This window comes from Coccinella septempunctata, chromosome 3 (assembly GCF_907165205.1).
Source record: "Coccinella septempunctata chromosome 3, icCocSept1.1, whole genome shotgun sequence".
Classification (NCBI taxonomy): domain Eukaryota; kingdom Metazoa; phylum Arthropoda; class Insecta; order Coleoptera; family Coccinellidae; genus Coccinella; species Coccinella septempunctata.
Genome location: NC_058191.1, coordinates 21,308,617 through 21,329,199, shown reverse-complemented (window position 1 = coordinate 21,329,199; position 20,583 = coordinate 21,308,617). Strand labels below are relative to the sequence as shown.

At 37.5% G+C, this 20,583-nt stretch overlaps 1 protein-coding gene across 2 annotated transcripts in view; it reads right to left on the bottom strand.

Moving 5' to 3' along the window:
* Positions 1–20,583, bottom strand: part of LOC123308932 (dopamine D2-like receptor) — a 285,090-nt gene that overhangs the window by 23,560 nt on the left and 240,947 nt on the right. For both annotated transcript variants that reach the window (XM_044891748.1, XM_044891749.1), the window contains exon 4: positions 431–696. In XM_044891748.1, coding sequence (XP_044747683.1) covers positions 431–696 — 266 coding nt within the window. The remainder of the gene's footprint in view (positions 1–430; positions 697–20,583) is intronic.

The window sequence follows — 20,583 nt, the reverse complement described above, 5'->3', positions numbered from 1 at the left end:
TGTACCATTTTCATTAAACCCTTTTCAAAACTTTTAAAAATCTTGAAAAAAACTTAATTGTTTTATTATGCTTACAATCAAAAAAATTGAATCTGCGTATTTGAATCAAATGTTTAAATTGTCCCCCATCGACTTCCATACAATAATACAATCTTGACTGAAGACAGTCTTTGACAGTTTGAAATATCCCTCTTCGTTTCTACAGGAAAACAGGAACTGGTAGAGGTTCTTTCTACACCCAGGAAGTATGCAAGTGAATATTAATTTGATGATTTCGAGTAAACTACTAGCTATAGACGCCGCGTCACTGTTGCCCGGCACGAAAGTCCAGAATTTCAGGAAATGTTAATATACGTCTATAATTAGTAACTAATCACAGAACACACAAATCAGATTTGGTCATAATGAAGAATTGAATTCGAGTACTTACGCTGCTTCTTCCACTACGGTAGCTAAGATAAACTCTGTACTCTTGTCATTGGATATCACGTGACAATCAGCTTCCCCCATATCGTCTTCCTCATCTCCTGAACCGGACCCTGTATTGGTGGTTTCCGCTTCGATAATGGATGGTCCTAACGTTGTTTCTGCTAACTTTTTAGTGTTGGTCACATTTTCTATCACAGACCCTGGTTTTATTTCATAGGGTAGAGGTTTTCTATTCAACTTCGATTGTAAAGCACGTTTCTTGAGTGCCTGGAATGAAATAATCAGTGAAATCTTAATCTGGAAATCAAATAAACTAGGATGTTATTATTTTGTTCTCCATTTATTCATCATTTGTACTGGGATCAACTGGGATCAAACTTTGAATTTTTTACAAGGTGAATCAAATGAGGAGCGCACCAATAAAAATATCTCGCAATTCATGCAGAAGCGGCTTTTTAAGAAGAGAGTGCAGTATAGAGGACTGCCCAGGGTACCAAAAAAATGAAGGCGCCTAAGCTGGCTTCGATACTCTGATACTCTCCCAACGAAATTTATCGGCCATGCTCTTGGTCTGAATAATTTTGTATCTGCATTTTCATCAGAGGTAATGTTTCCACGCCCACGGTTTTCAATTCTGAACGATCATAACAAATTGAAATTTTTGCCAGTTCAACTTTTTTGATTGAAATTCTTCCTGCTCTTATAATAGTTGGGCAGCCCACGATATTATATCGGGATTTACTCGAGAGTCATGGAGACCTAGTGAATTTTGAAGATTAGATAGTAGAAAGAGAAAAAGGTTCTATGATGTATGCACCTTTAGGGGTGGGGAAAGACCTGCAGGTTTTCGAAGATGTAAACAAAATTGTCAGGTGTAAATGCTCGAGCATGTCAGATTAAAGGCGGCTAGCGTTTGAACGAACGTTTGTGGCAAAGTTGGTATATTCTCGATATTCGTGCACCGACGACCATACACATATACTCCATTCAAATTTATTTTAGCAGTCGGTTGGCCATGAAATAATTTTCTCAAGTTTTTGTAACTAGAACGAAGTTAGGTTGGCACTCATCAAATGTCGTTAATGTCATAACGCCGTTGCCACAACTAATATCAATTTTTATTACGAAAATGCCGAAAGTGATTAAAAAAAGAGACAGGGTTTCAGGAAGTGCTATTTAGAATTCAGGTCCGCTCATTCAAATAGTTATACCCTGATATTCTAAAATCCACAATACGTCAGACGGTAGCGAACATATTCAATGTAAGAGAAATTATAAAATGTTTCATCTGAATCTAAACGACTTATATTTCAGCTGAATATTCTCACAATCAGAAAGATTGTGAATGAAGAGGATGACAAAGAATTTCCTTCTATTGGGAGACCCAAAAGAGTGGTGGCATTTAAGAATTTTATGTTTGAGTGAATTAAAGCGAAAAGCTTACTACAGGATTTTCGACAAATGTCATCGGAGAATAAGTTCCCTAAAATGTATTTTTCTATTTTTCATTTGACTTGTCCTATACAATGTAAATGTCTTAAGGTACTAATAAATACCTAATTATTATTATATCAATGTAAGATGAACAGCCACAAATACGCGCCAGTTGTCCGGTTACTTGTTTATTCATGTGAAATTTTTGTTCAAAGGTGAAATTCATCTTGACTTGAAACTTCCTTTAATTCCTTTTACTTATATTGATGCAAGATGATTTTTGTTGAATAATTTAACATTCTTGTAATTATCTGTTAATTCCTTCGGGAGACACCTATTCCCAACCACTGCATCATATGCATTTCATCTTGGGGTAATATTTTTGAAATCTACAAATGACGTAAGCCAGAGAAGATAACAAACATTAACTCTCCTCAAGCTAGTGCATATTATGATATTATACTGATCTCTTGTATTTTCCATGCAAATAAAACTGGATTTGGTATGCCTTCAATCAGTTTGTATAAACTTCAATTATGTTCGTCACATATTTTCCGAAGAGATTCGACATTGTGATAAAATACGTAATAACAGAAACCTTTACGTAGAACGGGCAACATAGCGTTGATTTAAAACCCAAAAATGTTTTGACAAGCGTCATAACCCCACATTTTCGTACTATACAGAGTGAAATGTGTCAAATTTCCATGGCCAACCGACCAATAAAAGTGAATGAAGTATATGATTATCTTGCCAGTGTGTTTAAAATACCTCCTTTCTAGGCGAACCCTGGCCAGCGCCAGCGTTGGCTTTTCCTTTCCGTGCCATATGTTTTGCATACACACGATGCGAAAATGTTGAAACAAGCAGATGTTTTCCGAGGATTGCCATGCCGTCTCTAGCTGCCTTAATTACCTACTGTATACGTGTCTCTGATAATAAATTCATCTTAATGAAAATGGAAAAGAAAAATATTTTTCGAGCGTGTCAGATTTTTAGAGGATATGTTAATTGTACCCAAAAGAAGCTACTTTTCATGAGACTGACAATTCGGACGTGACGCAAGATCACGTTGTCCTTTGAAAATGCAAAAAAATCGATATTTGTACATACTCGAGCGTGTCAGATTTTCATACAGATGGTTAATTTCGGTTTCGCAGACGTATTGACCTATTAATCTGACACTAATCAGGGTGGTTTTCTCAATCTAACAGTTCCAAGATGATAACAATGCATTTTTTTTTATATCTCCCTTCCTGTACCTCATATCGTTACTGTATTCATCATAAAAGTTGTAGATAATAAAATTCTATACTACTTTTGTTCGAAACAATTTTTCCCTAACCATTTTCGAGCTAGAGGGTGATGAGCGCGAGGCTCTTAGCCATAAATGCGAAAGAGCAAGGTCAATGTAAAATCCCAGTCTAATTTATATTCATCGCCATATATCTCAAAAACGCTTAAATTCAGGAAAAATTACTTCCGACGTAATTTGTATGAAATGTTATGTTCTACAATTTTCATAATGAATGCAAAACTAATTTGAAGCCCAGGAGAGGAGGTAATTGAAAAAAATTGATTTTTATGACCTTTATGGTAAATTTTTATTGTTTCGGCTTGCTGAAACTATCAGATTATAATTTTCCGTTTTTCTTGAATCATTAGCTTCAAAATAAGAATGAAAGCCACCGCGCTCGAGAATGTACAAGTGACGTTTTTTTTGTAAGTTTGGCGCCCTCCTATACACATTTTCGTCCCGCATAAATTGTCAGATTAAGAGAATGTTTACTTTTCAACATGTAATTAACAACATATATCTTGATCTGACATGCTCGAGTATGTAAAGTGATCGTTTTTTTACTATTCTGACAGGCTTTCCTAGACAATTCCCCCTATATACTGGTCTTATTTTTGGTTGAAGTACTCTACAGGGTCCAAGGTATCTCCCCTTATATTAATCTGACAACCTCGAATAAATCCCAAATTTCCGTCTTGGTTCCAAACTATAAAAAGAACAAATATCCGAAATACAAAATAATAACAACTCTTGAAGGTTTATTTCGTTATAATGATAATAATAGTACGGGCACGGAGTACAAAAATAGACATTCCATTAAGATGTTTCGTGTGTGGCGATCTCAATGTTAACATCATGATTGCACAAATAGACGTTTGTTGAATTATCTATTATAAACGTGCTTTAATCTGCCTACACTACGGTGTTACTTCTTCGACTAAAATCGACGATACTATTCTATCGACTATATACTATTCTTATACTAATGTAGCGAATCTACATCTCTCTCTCTCTCTCTCTCTCTCTCTCTCTCTCTCTCTCTCATACCACATAGAATAGTGCCGCTGAAAATTCAAATCAATTGGCATATTATTATATCTAAGAATAATTTTATAGATGTTTATACTTATATAGGTGACGATGCAGATATATCTTTTGATGCTTGTCTGAATTACTCTTTGAATGCAAGCTGTCCCCTCCGATATTCCCACAAAAGTGGACATTCTAAAAACTCATGGATAAATCGTGAAATAAGACAGGCTAGTCATAGACTCAAAAATTTTATTGGTTGTGCAAAAATGTTAACACTGAGAAGGTATAAGATAGAGAAGACGAAATACAGGAGGTTACTTTTTTCTACTAAACGGAATCATTACGCCTATTGGAGGATAGGGAAATTTTTCTCGTAAATCTTAAAACGGGTAGAGCTAAAAATTTCAGAAATTGGACATTTTCCTTTGAAGGCAGAATGATATCGGAATCCCTGGAATTGACTCCTGTATTTGGTGAGCACTTTTCCAATGTAAAATACCTTAACTAAAGCCTATTCCGGTGATTCTCTGTCCAAAAGCTACACACTGCCGGTCAATGTTAATAAAATCTTCTTCTTTTATCTGGTCACACCTGAAGAAGTTGATTTCACTGCTCGACAACTCAAAAACGATAAATTATGGGCACTGGCAGAATATCTGTCAAAGTTGTGAAGGTCACCACTAAACAGATCTCGAACCATTTGGCTCATTTTGGTTAATCTGTCGGTAAATTTCCATCTTCTCTTCTCTCAAAATGGTTACCGTTCTGCTTATTTAAGGATAGCCCAGAGGATATAGTCAATTTCTGCCCTATTTTTATCTTAAGTGTGGTTTCCAAAATATTTGAAAAAATAGTATACAACCGTATGATTGAGTTCCTTGATAAGTCCAATATTGTAAACGATTCACATCATGGTTTCCGAAAGAATCGTTCCATCCAAACGGCTACTTGTGGCCTACTTGGAGAGGTCTATAGCTCTCTTGATGCTGGCAGGTCTATTCTCTGACTTGTCGAGAGCGTTTGACTCGCTTTACTTTGAATTTTTGCGAGGAAAACTGTACAGTTTGGGCTTGAGAGGTGTTTTTTTGGACTGGTTCTTTGATTGATTATCTAAACCTGAGAAAAATGAGAGTAAGGATAACGGATGTATTCTCATATTCGATGGTCAAAATTCTGAATTTCATGATTACTAGATAAGAGCCGCGAGCTTGGGCAACGATCCTCTACATATATGACAAAAAATTTGAGTCGTCTATGTTATATCAGGGCCTTGTCTTGCACAACCGCGTGCGTGATAAATATAAAGTTTTGACCCTCAGAGTTTTTGATGGCAGAATAAAAGAACTACTTCTGAGCAAGGCATACTATAGTGTTGCGGAATATTTGAGTGACAGCAATCTGTGACTGTATCTTCTTTTGAATGATTGATCTATTATCTAAATTTATATTTATATTTACAAATCATTTGATGATTGTTTCATGCGATGATTGATATTGTGTCTTTTGTATGCGTACAATATTGACTTTTAACCATATTTTTTGACCTGTCCTATACGTACCATGTCTGAATAAACCAATAAAGACTTATTTATTTATTATTCTTCATTATTATAAATCAGATATCTAATGAACAATTTTTCGTTTGATTTTCGAAACACTGCTCATTGCATCACTGGGCGTTCAACTGCGACTTTGATGTTCAATAGAAAACTCCGTACTCGTTTTGACATTTTGTGATGTAGAAACAAATGAAACTCTTGAGAAAACTGTTCAAAAGAATCAACTCAAACAAATGGAAAACTGTAGAGGGAAAAGAAATGTTGAGTTTTGGATTGCTAAATTAACTGTGAGAAATTACAGAAATGCATCAAAACCAACTTAGATTGAGGGTATTGTTGACAAGAAAATAGGTTAATTAACGTATATAGTTATCGTTCCTGAGTTGGGAAATGTAACATGGAAACGTCACCTGGATCAAATTATTCCGATGTCTCCTAACGCTTTGTCCACTTCCGGTGGAGTTTAATAGCGAGTTGATTGATCCGGGTGAAAAGAGGAAGTGCGGCAGGAAGTAACTGAGAGTTCAGGAGAGTAGTTAGTTTCTGGGTATGAAAGTAACGTTAGAACTAGACCGAAACGTAATATTAAACCGGTAAAACGTTTGGAATTTTTTGTGGACATAGACGTGCAGCGGTTCGTTCAGAGGTTTGCAAACCTCTGAATCAGCTGATTTTCCCCTCTTGACTGTCCCACTCGGTGCATACGAAATTTGTATATTCCAACTAGCAGGCCAGGGGATCCACTTTTTCGGGTCGATTTGCCCTAAAAAACCATAATAAAATGAATTTCATAAAAAACCACTATTCTCCGGTATCGATGAGTTGAATTGGTCGTACCCACCCCTGTCTGTGATCGGTGCTAACCTCACTTATGTCAGTCTGCAGTCATATCAACAAAAAATATCACAAATTTTCTAAGGCTTTCCGATCTGGCTCCCGGGTTGAGAGTATTAGCTTCTGTTCGTCTTTCGTTTGGCATTTTTCGTGAACTCGGAAATGGCTGGCGAAGAGATAGAGATTACCCAAACCTCTAACAGCCGTTTTCAATAAACCTATCTAGCCATCGTTTCACTTACTGACGATAGAGAAACCATTCTAAAATTGTCGCGTTCGGCCAGTAGACTCTATAAGCACTTTTTGTTCCGTGTCGTTCGGGCACGCAGTTTCAGAACAAAAAATGTCAATAGTTGTCGTTCGTTCTAGACGGAGTGGAGTTTTCGGAATCAACTCTATGAGCCCCAGCTCCGAAGGTGGGGCGCGAAAGGAGGTTCTGTAGAAGTGGGGTTATGAAACGAGACAAACCATAAAAAACAAGAAATAAACAAAAAACTCATTAACTGCATTTAGTTTTTGTTTCTACGCGGCGTCCTGTTTTGAAACTTTGGAAATTTTAGGGAAGAATATTCACTTTGTTCGTGGAAATTCTTTCACTGAAGATTTCCTTTCCCTGTTAGGCCATTTTATAATCTCAAAACGAGTGTTTACATCTAAAAGTAGCATACATGTACGATACAGAATAGACCAGCATGTTGATTTGCTCAGACCGAATCTGTCGGCTACCGATCTGAAATATGGCCATAAAAAGGGATAACGGGAAAGAATTTAAGTACTATAATCTACCTGAAACTTTCTATATTGCTCAGATACCAAATTGTAACCATCACTTCTTTTTCTAAAATACCCGAGTATGCCCATTACATATATTGAGTTCAAGTATGGTCTGATGAATCTTCAAGAGTAGATCTTCAAACGTTGACGGATCCATTCTAAAATGCGTTTGAAACTGATAATCCTTCATATGAGGTACAGTGAATTCGCAGAATTGATCAACTTTCTCACATATTTCATTTTCTTCATCTGAACTGTCCTCAAAATAAAGATACTTTGCTACATTAAGGATCGGGACTTAGAATTGTCTATTCATGTTCATTTTCGAATAAATCGCTTTCAAATTCAAAATTTTCCCACGTTTTTTGTGGTTGACAGGTCTTGTCATTCGTTCGTTCAAAAAAGGGCAATTTGTACAGACTCCATCAACACTAGCTGATCTGTGATAAAACTCTAGTTCTACTCGCTCTGTACCGGAGTTTACAGGCCGAACGTAGTCAATACAGGGTCTTTCACGAGGAACCTCACCCATATTTATACGGGAAACTACTGAACGTATTTTCATGAATTTTAGCACTTATAAGTATTTCACGATGCTGATGAAATCTAAAATATTTTCAAGGCATGAGCACCTCCGGTTCTTCCGGAAATGACGTCAACTTCCGTTTTTCAAATTAGAACACCATTTTGTTATTGCAGAAATAGATTCCTTAAAAAATTTCAAGTTATTTTGATGTAACATTTTTCAGTTTTGGTTGGAAAATTCTCTCTGAGCGGGAAAATTCGAAAAAAAAATCGAAAATAGAGCTCCGCTGAAACAAGAATAACTTCGAGGTTTTTGGATGGAAAATTTTCATTTTTGGGATTTTTCAAGATGTAAGATTGATGTATCCACTTTAAAAATCGAAATCGCGATTCATGATACAGGGGGTGAAAAAATCGCTTTCAAAGTTAGGGATGACAAAATCGTGAAAAATCAATTTTTTCAAATTAGAACCCCATTTTTTCATGGCAGATATTGAATCTACGTTAAAAAATAATGTGAGTGTATGCGTCACACCCTTGCCCTAAAATGGATATTTTCTGAGTTATTCACAAAAAACTGTTTTTCGTCTTGAATTTTCAGCTATTTCTTTTCCCTTCACGCCAAAAAGATGAAATTTTCAGGAACTGTTACTTAAACCATGTTTTAGATTCTACTACCCTAATATGCAAGAGAAAAAAGTTACAGGTTGTTCCTAAATAGATGGCGAATTTTGATTTGAATTTGTATCGGAAACCTCTTTATTTCAACTAATCGGCCATCGGTTTTCTCTCCAGTGATAAATAAATAATTCCTTATGAACCATATGCAAAAACTTACCATGTTTTACATTCTTTTTTTTTTCAATAATAGATATCATTAATTACATCTGCCAAATTCCTCTTTATTCAGTAGCATTTTGTGTTTACTATTAATTTGGTGATAATTCGTATTAAGTTATAAAATCGATCACTATGCCTAATTTCACCAATTAAGATTATTTAAAGGCGGAAACATATTATTAACACGCGACGCGAGCTGACGCGAAAATTGTACGCCCGTGGCGTCGCGTCGGGTGTTCATAGTATGATTCTGGTCTAAAGAAAGCAATACATTTGATTCGACTCAACACGCATCACGTTTCGTCAGCTCGCGTCGCGTGTTAATAATGTGTTTCCGCCTTTAATCTCATTCCTACTTCATGGATAATGTAATAAAGTTGTAGATAGAACGATTCGGTTGTTCATTGAGAGGTTTCCTGACCGACCCAGACCAACGAGAGATACCATTAACAGAACCATGACAAACTTGAGAAATGTCGGATCTTTCGTTAAGAAAACTATACACAGAGAAAAAAGTGTAGTAGAAGATGAGAACAACGAAATTACAGTTCTTGCATATTTTCGTGTGAATCCTCAAAATTCTCTCAAAGATGCCGAGATTGATCTGGGATTATCTCAATCGAGTGTTTGGAGAATATTAAAAAAACATAAAATGCACCCATATAAATTCAATAGGGTACAGCATTTGAAGGAAACTGATTTCGTCAGGAGAACAGAGTTTTGCGAAGCTATGATGATTCGATTTCAAGAGATGAAAACTTTTTGGACTGTATAATTTGGACAGATGAATCTAAATTCACAAAGAATGGTTCTTTGAATAGGCATAACAGTCATTATTGGGATGAAGAGAACAACCACCACTTCAGACAATGGAACTTTCAAGAGACCTGGAGTTTCAATGTTTTTTGCGCCATCAAAAATAATGCAATTCTCGATGTTCACATTTATGATGGGACTTTAACTGGTAAGATAGAACACTACACATGTTTGCATTATTTAAAGAATGTTCTTCCTTAGGAGATATATATTCTGACATATTGACTCAAATAATTGAGCTGCTAGTACAGAACCATAATGACTTATGGTATCAACAAGATGGCGCGCCTCCACACAATTCACTCAATGTGTCAAATATCCTCTACAGGCTATTTGAAGATCGATGGTTGGCGAACAATGGTCCACATCTTTGGCCACCACGTTTTCCCGATTTAACTCCTTTAGACTATTATGTTTGGGGTAGGATAAAAAAATATTGTCTACTCAACTCCCCTGACTGATAAAGGGGACTGCAAGAACGAGTCAGAAATGCGTTCAGGTTTGTTTAGATTTTTAGATTCATAGTTTTGAAACTCAATTTGGTTTTTAAACACTTTTGCAGATCTCTTCCTCCCGATGAAATAAGAAGAGCAACGCACGAAGCATTCCTGAGACGTATAAATAAATGTCTAGAAATTAACGGTCAAAACTTTGAGCATCTTCTCTAGTTATAACTGCGAGACTTTGCCATGGTTCTCCTAATAGTAACTTGAATTCGGTTTCAAGAAGGGGTGAAAAATCTACAGCATGGTTCAAATAACAGTTCCTGAAAATTTCATCTTTTTGGCGTGAAGGGAAAAGGAATAGCTGAAAATTAAGACGAAAAACAGTTTTTTGTGAATAACTCAGAAAATATCCATTTTAGGGCAAGGGTGTGACGCATACACTCACATTATTTTTTAACGTAGATTCAATATCTGCCATAAAAAAATGGGGTTCTAATTTGAAAAAATTGATTTTTCACGATTTTGTCATCCCTAACTTTGACAGCGATTTTTTCACCCCCTGTATCATGAATCGCGATTTCGATTTTAAAAGTGGATACATCAATCTTACATCTTGAAAAATCCCAAAAATGAAAATTTTCCATCCAAAAACCTCGAGGTTATTCTTGTTTCAGCGGAGCTCTATTTTCGATTTTTTTTTCGAATTTTTCCGCTCAGAGAGAATTTTCCAACCAAAACTGAAAAATGTTACATCAAAATAACTTGAAATTTTCTAAGGAATTCATTTCGGCAATAAAAAAATGGTGTTCTAATTTGAAAAACGGAAGTTGACGTCATTTCCGGAACAACCGGAGGTGCTCATGCCTTGAAAATATTTTAGATTTCATCAGCATCGTGAAATACTTATAAGTGCTGAATTTCATGAAAATACGTTCAGTAGTTTCCCGTATAAATATGGGTGAGGTTCCTCGTGAAAGACCCTGTATATACACATAGATCATATAAACGAAATCAGATGGTTTTTCTATCTTCAGTAACTGAAACAATGGCGAGATAGGTTTATTGAAAACGGCCGCAAATCAACAAAATTTCCTCTTGCCACATCCTTTCTATTTTCGATTTTCAAGTGGACAAAATTATTAAATTTCGCGAATTTCAACTGACAGCTGTTAGATTTTGGAGAGCTGTGTCGTGAAAAAAGATAATTCAAATCAATGGGAGCCACCAGTTTCTTGTTTTAAAATTCCTTCTACTATTATTGATGTTTGAAAAACACATAAATCTGGAAAGTGCAGTATGAGAAATAAATTGAATATATCGTGTGTGAGAGAAATTAAAGAATTAACCGAATTTAATATCTATTAGCCCAAATTTCTCGAACCCCCAAGTTACCTCGTTCTCTCTCTTAATCTTAAATGTATTATTACTATTTATAGGTTGTTCCATTTCGTCCACTTCAATAATATAAAGTCGTTATCGGGAATTTGGACTCTTTATTACACTCTCAACAATGCCGTAGTTTCGGGAAGCTACTTCCCTTCTTCATGGGCTAGTTAAGATGTTACTCTAATGAACATTTGTCAATTGCAATAGGGCCGATCAGGGTTATGCAGATCATATTTGGATATTTGGGTAAACAAATTGTGGATGCGATTTCTTTACACGCCACTCGCCGGCTCTTGAGCGAGTAGCTTGTAAACTAGCCACGTGTACTCACAATAGCTTACACACAAGTTGTTAAGCATTAGCAACACGTAAACAAATTTGTCATCACTACACTTCTCACGGGGAGACAGGGTTTTTTTTACTGAGGTTTTTCCCTAAGCTCTTGTATCATACTCTAAATTGTATGGTACCCCGTTACACTAACCTTTGCTAAAACTCATACATATGCTATATTGTTTGAAAACAAAAAATGTATTGCTGACATTCAAAAGAATATATATATATATATAGCAACACGTGGTTTCTACAAGTCAACTACTTGGCTACTGAGCAAGTGGAAATGCTGTGTGTACCTGACTAGTAGCGCACTCACTTACTCGCTGGCTTCTTACAAGCCTGCTTGTTAGCTCGTAAACTCGCCTCGTTTACTTGACTTAAGGATTTATCAAGCATAGTTATCCCCGGAAAGATGAATGATCGGAATGTGAAAATGGTGACAATTGGATATGAAGAATGATATACTTCGGCTAGTAAGTGAAGAGATTCCATTCAATGATGTAGAGGAAAAGATAAATTGGATTTGATTGACAGAGGAAATCACGTTGCCAGGCCCAACTGAAGGCAAAGTGACTGGTAGATGTGAGGATGTAACGAGGAATGGCTGCGTAAGAGTCATTGAGCCCTGAAACGATAAAACCTTAGCTAAAGGACTATAACTTGGGAAGACCCTGGTAAGGATGAGAAACAGTATTCTCATCCGATTGCTTGATGTCAACATGTTTCCAGTCATCCTGAAGAGGAATATCTTGATTGGACATAGTGTACCAGTGTACCATATTTCGGGTGGGATAAGTAGGTACTGCAGAAGTCTTAAAGTTACAAAGGAATTCTGGAGAAACTGGTGCCCTCCTCACTTCAAAGTGTCAAGAGCTCGACCGATACCAACTAATCGAAGTGAGAAAATTGGTTCAAACATTATTCGTCGTTTTTGCCGCTGACGAAAGAACAGTGAAGACCGATGTTATGCAGCATATAACATCTACACTCTGGTGATGCACAACCTATCCGACAGACTCGGGAACAAGTTGGTTTTCTACCTTGGATCTAAAAAATGGATATTGGCTTGGATACAAACGACAAAGAGAAAATTGCCCTCAATATTGGGACGGGCCTGTGGCAGTTGAAAGTATTGCCTTTCGGTCTTTGCAATGCTACTGCCACATTTGATGGATATAATATTGAGAGGGCTCTGCTGGAAAACTTGTCTGGTGTACCTAGGGATGATGTGATAGTAATGGAAAAATCATGTTAGATCACTAACACAACCTTTTCGAGGTTTTCCAGGGACTTCGTGATGCCAACCTTCAGGTTTTAGGACTTATCTTCAGATAAGTCCTAAAAAATGTAATCTGTTTCGAACAGAAGTAAAATATTTCGGACACGTAGTTTCACGGATAAGATCAACGCATTACTACAGAAATGGCCCATACCGAAAGACAAGAGTGAGTTGGGAAGTTTCTCAGGTCTCATTATAGAAGATTCGAATCTGGGTTCGCCAACGTTGACAAGCCTATGACGAATTTGACGGAAGATGGGCAGGAGTACCTACATATGGTCCGATTATTGCGCTGAAGCCTTCCAACGATTGAAAAAGGCTCTGGTGACAGCTCCAGTTTTGAGTTACGCAAGGGCTGAAGGTGAATTTGTGCTCGACACCGATGTCAGTAATACAGCCATTGGGGGCGTTCTATCGCAAGTAGAATGAACAGGAAAAAGGTATCGGCTATTTCAGCCAGGTGTTGTCCAAACCAGAACGGAATTACTGCGTGACCAGGAGAGAACTTTAAGCAATCATCAAGTCCGTAGAAAATTTCTACAAATGTTCTTGAGTTATCGTCCATTATGATAAGAATGAAAGGAATATATTGGGATTTTTGGACTTCGTTTATTTATTGTTCTTTAAGACAACGCCGACGTTTCGAAACTGCTTGTTTCTTTTTCAAGGCTAAAATTTTTAAAATTTCAGAGATCTTTCGTACACGCAACAACAGACATATTACCTTATCTTGCAAACAATATTGTCGATATAATCTCAAAATTGATATCATGTTTCAAAGAGATCAAATTCCAACATCACAATTGTTTTGTTATCTTATTGCAGGTATTTCAGTTGGAAGACGCGGAATATTGGCTGCGACAGATGACATTCTTGATGACGCAGAAATTCGTTTTCGTCGTTTTTGTCGGGGGTGGACTCTACAATTTCGGATATTAGTCGACAAAGGATGAAATATACAAAATAAACAGAATATGTAAAAGATACGTAAACAACAATATCAATGACGAACTTCTCAAAAGTTTGCTGCTGGTATCACTGTGGCCGAATTTATGTCTTCAATCGTTTATTAGGGTGTTGTAAATGATACTCAGGTGTTCTACATCTTCTCGGTGATTTACGGTGTTGTTGCGCTTAATCTGAATCATCTCACTTATATTCCTTCTGTATCCTTCGCTCTTCTCTCTATCTAGGATCTCCACATCTTCAAAGTTGAATTTGTGGCCGGTGGTCATTTTGTGGAGTGTGAGTGCTCCACAATATTGACAATATTGTTTGCAAGAGTAGGTAATATGTCTGTTGTTGCGTGTACGAAAGATCTCTGAAATTTTAAAAATTTTAGCCTTGAAAAAGAAACAAGCAGTTTCGAAACGTCGGCGTTGTCTTAAGGAACAATAAATAAACGAAGTCCAAAAATCCCAATATATTCCTTTCATTTCTACAAATATTTGTTGTAACGGGTTTTCCTCGGTGTACTCGAGCGCCAGCTATTCTTTAAGGGAGAATAGCAAACCTACCCTGGCAGCTACTAGCCGGAGACAAGGTTCCCTGGTGTCTAGGGTGTTAGCGACGCCCAATGATAGTCAGAATCAACGTACACAACTTTTATTTGTCGACTCGTAAAAGGGGAACACGAATGGCACTATTACAAAATTTTTACAGTGACTCGAAATCGGTGGGATTTACAGGGGCAAAACGGACGGAATAACACGGGATCCGATCTCAAACGTTATACGGGGGTTAACGGAATTGTTCGCCAGCCAGAACCTGAGACGTACACTTGGCGAATAGATATCGGACTTCAGCCAGGTTAGGGGATGAAAGACGGCACAGATTTACGACAGCTCACCCCTAGGTGCGTTCTTCGCCCCCTGAGTATCCACGCCAGCGGGGTTCTTCGATAACAACTGAGGTGAGCGTCGAAACAACGGGGGAGGAAAGAGGGTTAGCCACTCCAAAGTGCCTCCGCACCCCCTGAGTATCCACGCCAGCGGGGTGCTTTAGCAGTAGGGGTGGAACTTAATCCGGGGTAGGAAGGGATTAAGGAAGGTTTTTCGCCACTCTAAAGTGCCTCCGCACCCCCTGAGTATCCACGCCAGCTGGGTGCTTTAGCAGTAGGGGTGGAACTTAACCCGGGGTAGGAAGGGATGAAGGAAGGCTGAAGTAATGATACAAAAAAAAATGGCGGAGTGTCGTCTTACCTATGGCTTGGCCACTTGCACTCACAACTTTCGAAATCACCCAAATGGTGCACGATAATTTCAGAGAGAAAACAAAACTAAAAATTTATATTCTGAACGGCAAAAAAAAACCCAAAACTCAAAAGAAATCTTATACTAAAACTCAACGGCGGAAGGTAAGTGAAAATCGTAAGTCAATCAATCAAGCGAAAATCGTAAGTGAAGTGGCCTGCGGGGAAACATCTGATTTTATACCCACAGGGGGAGTGCGGAAATCAGATGTGCCCGACAGTCGAAATTCGGTAAATTTGCGTCGATGAAGACGATTTAATTTCGACTTATCTGTGCTAGCGACCAAAAAACACGGTTATCTTCCAAGTCAGGATGTTTTATACGGTACGACATCGTTTTTTCAGAACTGAAAACAGAAAAAAACGGTGCGGTATGTTTACAATTCCGAACGATGTCGGAATCCTGAATTGGAAATTCGAAAAGATTCCTCGGAAAATTAATTCAAAACAAAATTACTTAAAGATGAAAATTAAAAAAATTATTCTAAAATGAGGGGGTAGGTTTGAAAACTACCCTCTCGTTACATTGTACGGAAGTAAATGTTTGCTAAGAACGGACCATGCTGTTTTTACCGTCCCAGCCACACTTCCCCTACATATGAATTTCGATAACATTCCCCAAAGTTCATTCAGAAAATCATTCCTGATTTCCAGTTCAACGTGGACAAGTTTTTTTATCATCAATGTTGCAATATTAGCCATTGTATATATAATGGAAAAAGCAAGATATCATAGTTGTGGCTCTCCATATAATTAATCAATTTTCGTTTATTATGATCGTGTAAAGAGCCAAGTAGTTCGGATGCAAAAAATATTGCTCTCTTCTATGAGCTGATTGAGAACATAGTCGGAATTTTCTTCATAAATACTAATAATGGAATCCAGTTTCGACAACCAATCTTCTAACTTGAGAAAAAACAACTAATAAACTGAGAAAAAAGCATGTATTTCACGAAAATCTCAATAGCCTCTTCGAAAAGGCCAATGACTGAATTAACATTTTACTTCGAACTGTCATCACCATGTCGCTACAATGTACATTTTAATTCCCAATAATAGGCGCCGCATTTTTATTGGTTGAACCGTTTTGTACCCTAAGGTTATTAGTTTCGGAGATACGGGGCGATATCATATACGCTACCGTTATGGCAGGCGGTTCAACATCTGATCCTCCTGACAAGAAATGTCGATTTTGTTCAAAATTCGCTGGCTCAAATGATATAAAGTGTAAAAATGAAGTTTGTGATACTATAGTTCATAGCAAGTGCTTGGATGCTATCGGAAGGGTTGTTTTTGTGGACAAAAATAACTACTTTTGTCGAAAATGTCTGGTGGATGTCAAAACAAATGAAACAAGTTCGGATAACGTTTCTAGTACAGAAATTGTGGTTCTAAAGAAAGAAGTTGAATGCCTAACCCGTGAAAAAGTGTTATTAGAAAAGTATGTATCTGAGCTCGAATTTACGAATAATATCTTGAAAAAAACGAAAGATATTCCAAATGAAAACACTGCCAGGTCCCGATTGACGACTTCAGATGAGTCAGCGCCGTTATCATATGTGTCTGCGGTTAAGAGAGACAGGCGGAATTCCCACGTGCTACTGGTAAAAACGAATGATAAAAATTTAAATAATATTGCAGTAGAAAAGGAAATAAAATCGAAAGTGAACCCAAGGTCTGCGAGTGCTCTTGTTTTGGGAACGAAGAGAATAAGGGATGGAATTGTTATATCTTGCGGTGACAATGATTCTTTAGAAAAATTGAAATTAGTTATAAATAAGGAAACGAATGGCGTCTTTGATGTTTCAGTGCCAAATAAATGGAATCCGCGTATTATTGCTTATGGTGTTGATTCATGCTCGGCAGATGAACCCAATTTGCTCTCAAATATGATTGCTACAAATGATTTGAACTGTTCATCGGATGATATCAAGATTGTTACTAAGATTAAAAATGGAGATGGTTTTAATCTAATTATGGAGCTGACTCCAATTGTATTCAAGGAGGTAATGGGAAAGGGGTTTGTTTATTTGGGATGGTCTAAGTGTCAAGTAAGAGAACATTTTAGCTTAATAAGATGTTATAAATGTTATAAATTTGGACATTACCGACGGGAATGCAAGAGCGATTGTGATTTATGTCCTATATGTTCAGGTAAGCATGGCAAGAATGAATGTGAGTCGAAGGAAATATGCTGTATAAATTGTAAGTTTTCAAATTCAAAGTTTAAAACTACTTACGACTTGTGTCACAGAGCAGATAGCTCCAAGTGTGATTATTTTTTGAATCAAATCAGTAGAAAAAAATCTAGAATTGATTATGCAGAGTAGAGTGGAGAATTATCTGAAGATCGCTCATTTTAATGTATGTTCTTTGTTTCCGAAAATAAATGAGTTTAGTGATGTGGTGTTTTCTGAGAATATTGATATTGTTATGTTAACTGAAACGTGGCTGAATACAGATATCCCTGATGAGAGTGTCCGCATTCCAGGTTTCCGAGTTTTTAGAAATGATCGGGCCCATCGAATTGGTGGGGGTGTTGCATTTTATGTTAATGAATCATTAGTGTCAAGGCGAGTACTGCATGATTTTGATGCACCCATTGGGGTTGAACATATTTGGGTTGAGCTGATGATTGGTAAGGAGACTATACTGCTGGGGTCGGTTTATCGTACATCTGCCTGTGCTTTGTCAAGTTTTATTGCGTTTTTGGATGATTTTTTGTCTACTGTTTCTCCGAGTTATGAGCACATAGTTCTTGCGGGGGATATAAACGAAAATCAGTTTAGCGATACTTCTTTTGACGACTGTGTGGAATCCTACGGTTTGAAGCAGCTCATTGATGAACCTACACGCATAACGGCAACATCGCAGACTTTGCTGGATGTGATTTGCTCTGGTAAACCGGAGTTGGTTCTTGATTCGGGCGTGATTGATCATTCTTTATCTGACCACAGAGGCGTTTTTTGTAAAATTAATTTAATAAAAAAATTGAAGTCCCCCAAATTTGTAGTATATCGTGACTTTCGGAGATTTTCCCACCGGGACTTCATGGCGGATCTTTCTAATGTGTCGTTTGATGATATACTGTATGTTGAAGATATTGATTCGAAAGTTTCAATTTTCTGTGGGTATTTGACGAACATCTTTGACAAGCACGCCCCATATGTAGAGTCAAGAATAACCAAAAAATTTTCACCGTGGATAACACCTACTGTAAAACGAATGATGAAGGATAGAGATAGGGCTCTGTCGAGGTACAAGCGCACTAGGAACTTAGCGGATCATAATTATTATGCACGACTTCGAAATGCTGTCACCTCAGCTGTGCGCCGGGAAAAGTATGCTTTCATGTCTCATGCTAGAAGGGAGGGTTCTGGAGTTTTTTGGAGATCATTCAGGTCGCTCGATGTGGTAGATTCGGGAAAATCTGTACCGGATCGTTTTAGGGATCCTGATGAGTTCAACGCTTATTTTCAGTCGGTGTTCACCCCACCAGGCTCCTGCGCAGAAACAACTAAGTATTATTACTCCAATAAATTCAATCCCAACATTGAATTTGCATTCAAACCAGCTAGTGCGCAGGAGGTTGGAGATGTAGTCTGGAGTCTTGGTTCGAATGCACAGGGAATTGACAACATATCTGCTAAAATGCTCAAGCTATCACTCGAGGTTATTCTGCCTTTCTTGACGCATATTGTAAATGTTTGTATTGAATCCGCATATTATCCGGCTGCTTGGAGGTACTCTGTTGTTAATCCCTTACCCAAAGTAGCAAACCCTGAATCTGTATCCGATTTTCGGCCGATAAGTATATTGCCTGTTATGTCGAAAGTGCTCGAAAAGATATTATATCGCCAACTTTATGATTATGTCACAGTCAATGGAATTCTCACTGCCGCGCAGTCGGGTTTCAGAAGGGGATATAGTACTACCACACTGCTGTTGAATATAGCAGATGATATTTTGAGATCATTGGATAGGGGTCATGCTACAATTTTAACTTTACTAGATTTCGCCAAGGCTTTTGATACCTTGGACCATGATCTGCTTTGTGCCAAATTATATTATTTTGGTTTTGATAACGCCGCTTTAAGGTTTTTCAAGTCTTATCTTTCTGGTAGATATCAGAGGGTTCGACTGCATGGAATTTTTTCTGAATATTGCCAGATAACTTCGGGTGTTCCTCAGGGTTCTATTCTCGGCCCTCTCCTGTTTTTGATATATATAGCGGATATGTATCGAATAGTCAGATTTGTATGTATTTATTTTTATTGCGATGACGCTCAGGCTCGCCTTTCCTTTCACCCCTCTCTTATTGACCAAGCTGTTGAGCAAATAAATCATGATTTGTCGGAGATTGTGAAATATTGTAAGAAAAATAATTTGAAAATTAATGTCGGCAAATGTTCCTATCTGCCATTCTTTCCCAGAAATGCAATCATGATGGCCGATGTCCGGATGGGAGGTGAATCGGTTCCCTCCTCCAGTTCCTGCAAAAATCTTGGAATTGTATTTGATTGCCAGCTGAGATTCAGGGAACATATATCACTGATACTGAAGAGATCATTCCTTGCTTTGAGATATTTGTATAGACAAAGACATTTCCTTGACATATCCTCGCGTAAATACCTTTGTGAAGCCCTGGTGTTGTCTATATTGAAATATGGTCTGATTCTTTTTTATCCTTGTCTTGATGCCGTGGCAAGATCTAGATTGCAACGGGTTCAAAATTCATGCTGCAGATTCATTTTCGGTTTGAGGAAGTATGACAGGGGGGTGAGTCAGGCGATGAATAGACTTAAGTGGCTCAGGGTCGAGAATATCTTCAGGTTGCAGATGGCTATCGCGGTACATCGCATATTACAGACATCCATTCCACCATATTTGCGAGAGAAACTTGTTTTCAGAGGGGATGTTCATGAGGTCGCGATCAGGCATGGACGGAGGCTTATGTTGCCTAGTTTTCGTTCAGCCACGTTTCAGCGCTCTTTTACGTTCAACGCTGTGAAGCTCTACAATGAGCATGCTCATATGTATGAGTTGACCTCCGTGAGTTCGCTGAGGTCGGCATTAAGGGGACGGTTGTTGACCGAACAATGCTGTTAAAAATGTTTTATTTCATGTACTTTATTAGAAAAAATAATTGTTTTTTTTTTTTTTTGTATGTATTTGGAAGGGTTAAGTTGAGTAGCTTATGCTAGACTTCGCCCTTGTTCTGTGAAAGGATGTATTTTTTTTAACATTCAAATAAAGGCACTATTATTATTATTATTATTATTATTATTATTCCTGAAAATTGTTCTAAATTTGCGCTAGCCATAACTCTAGAATGCAAAGGAATA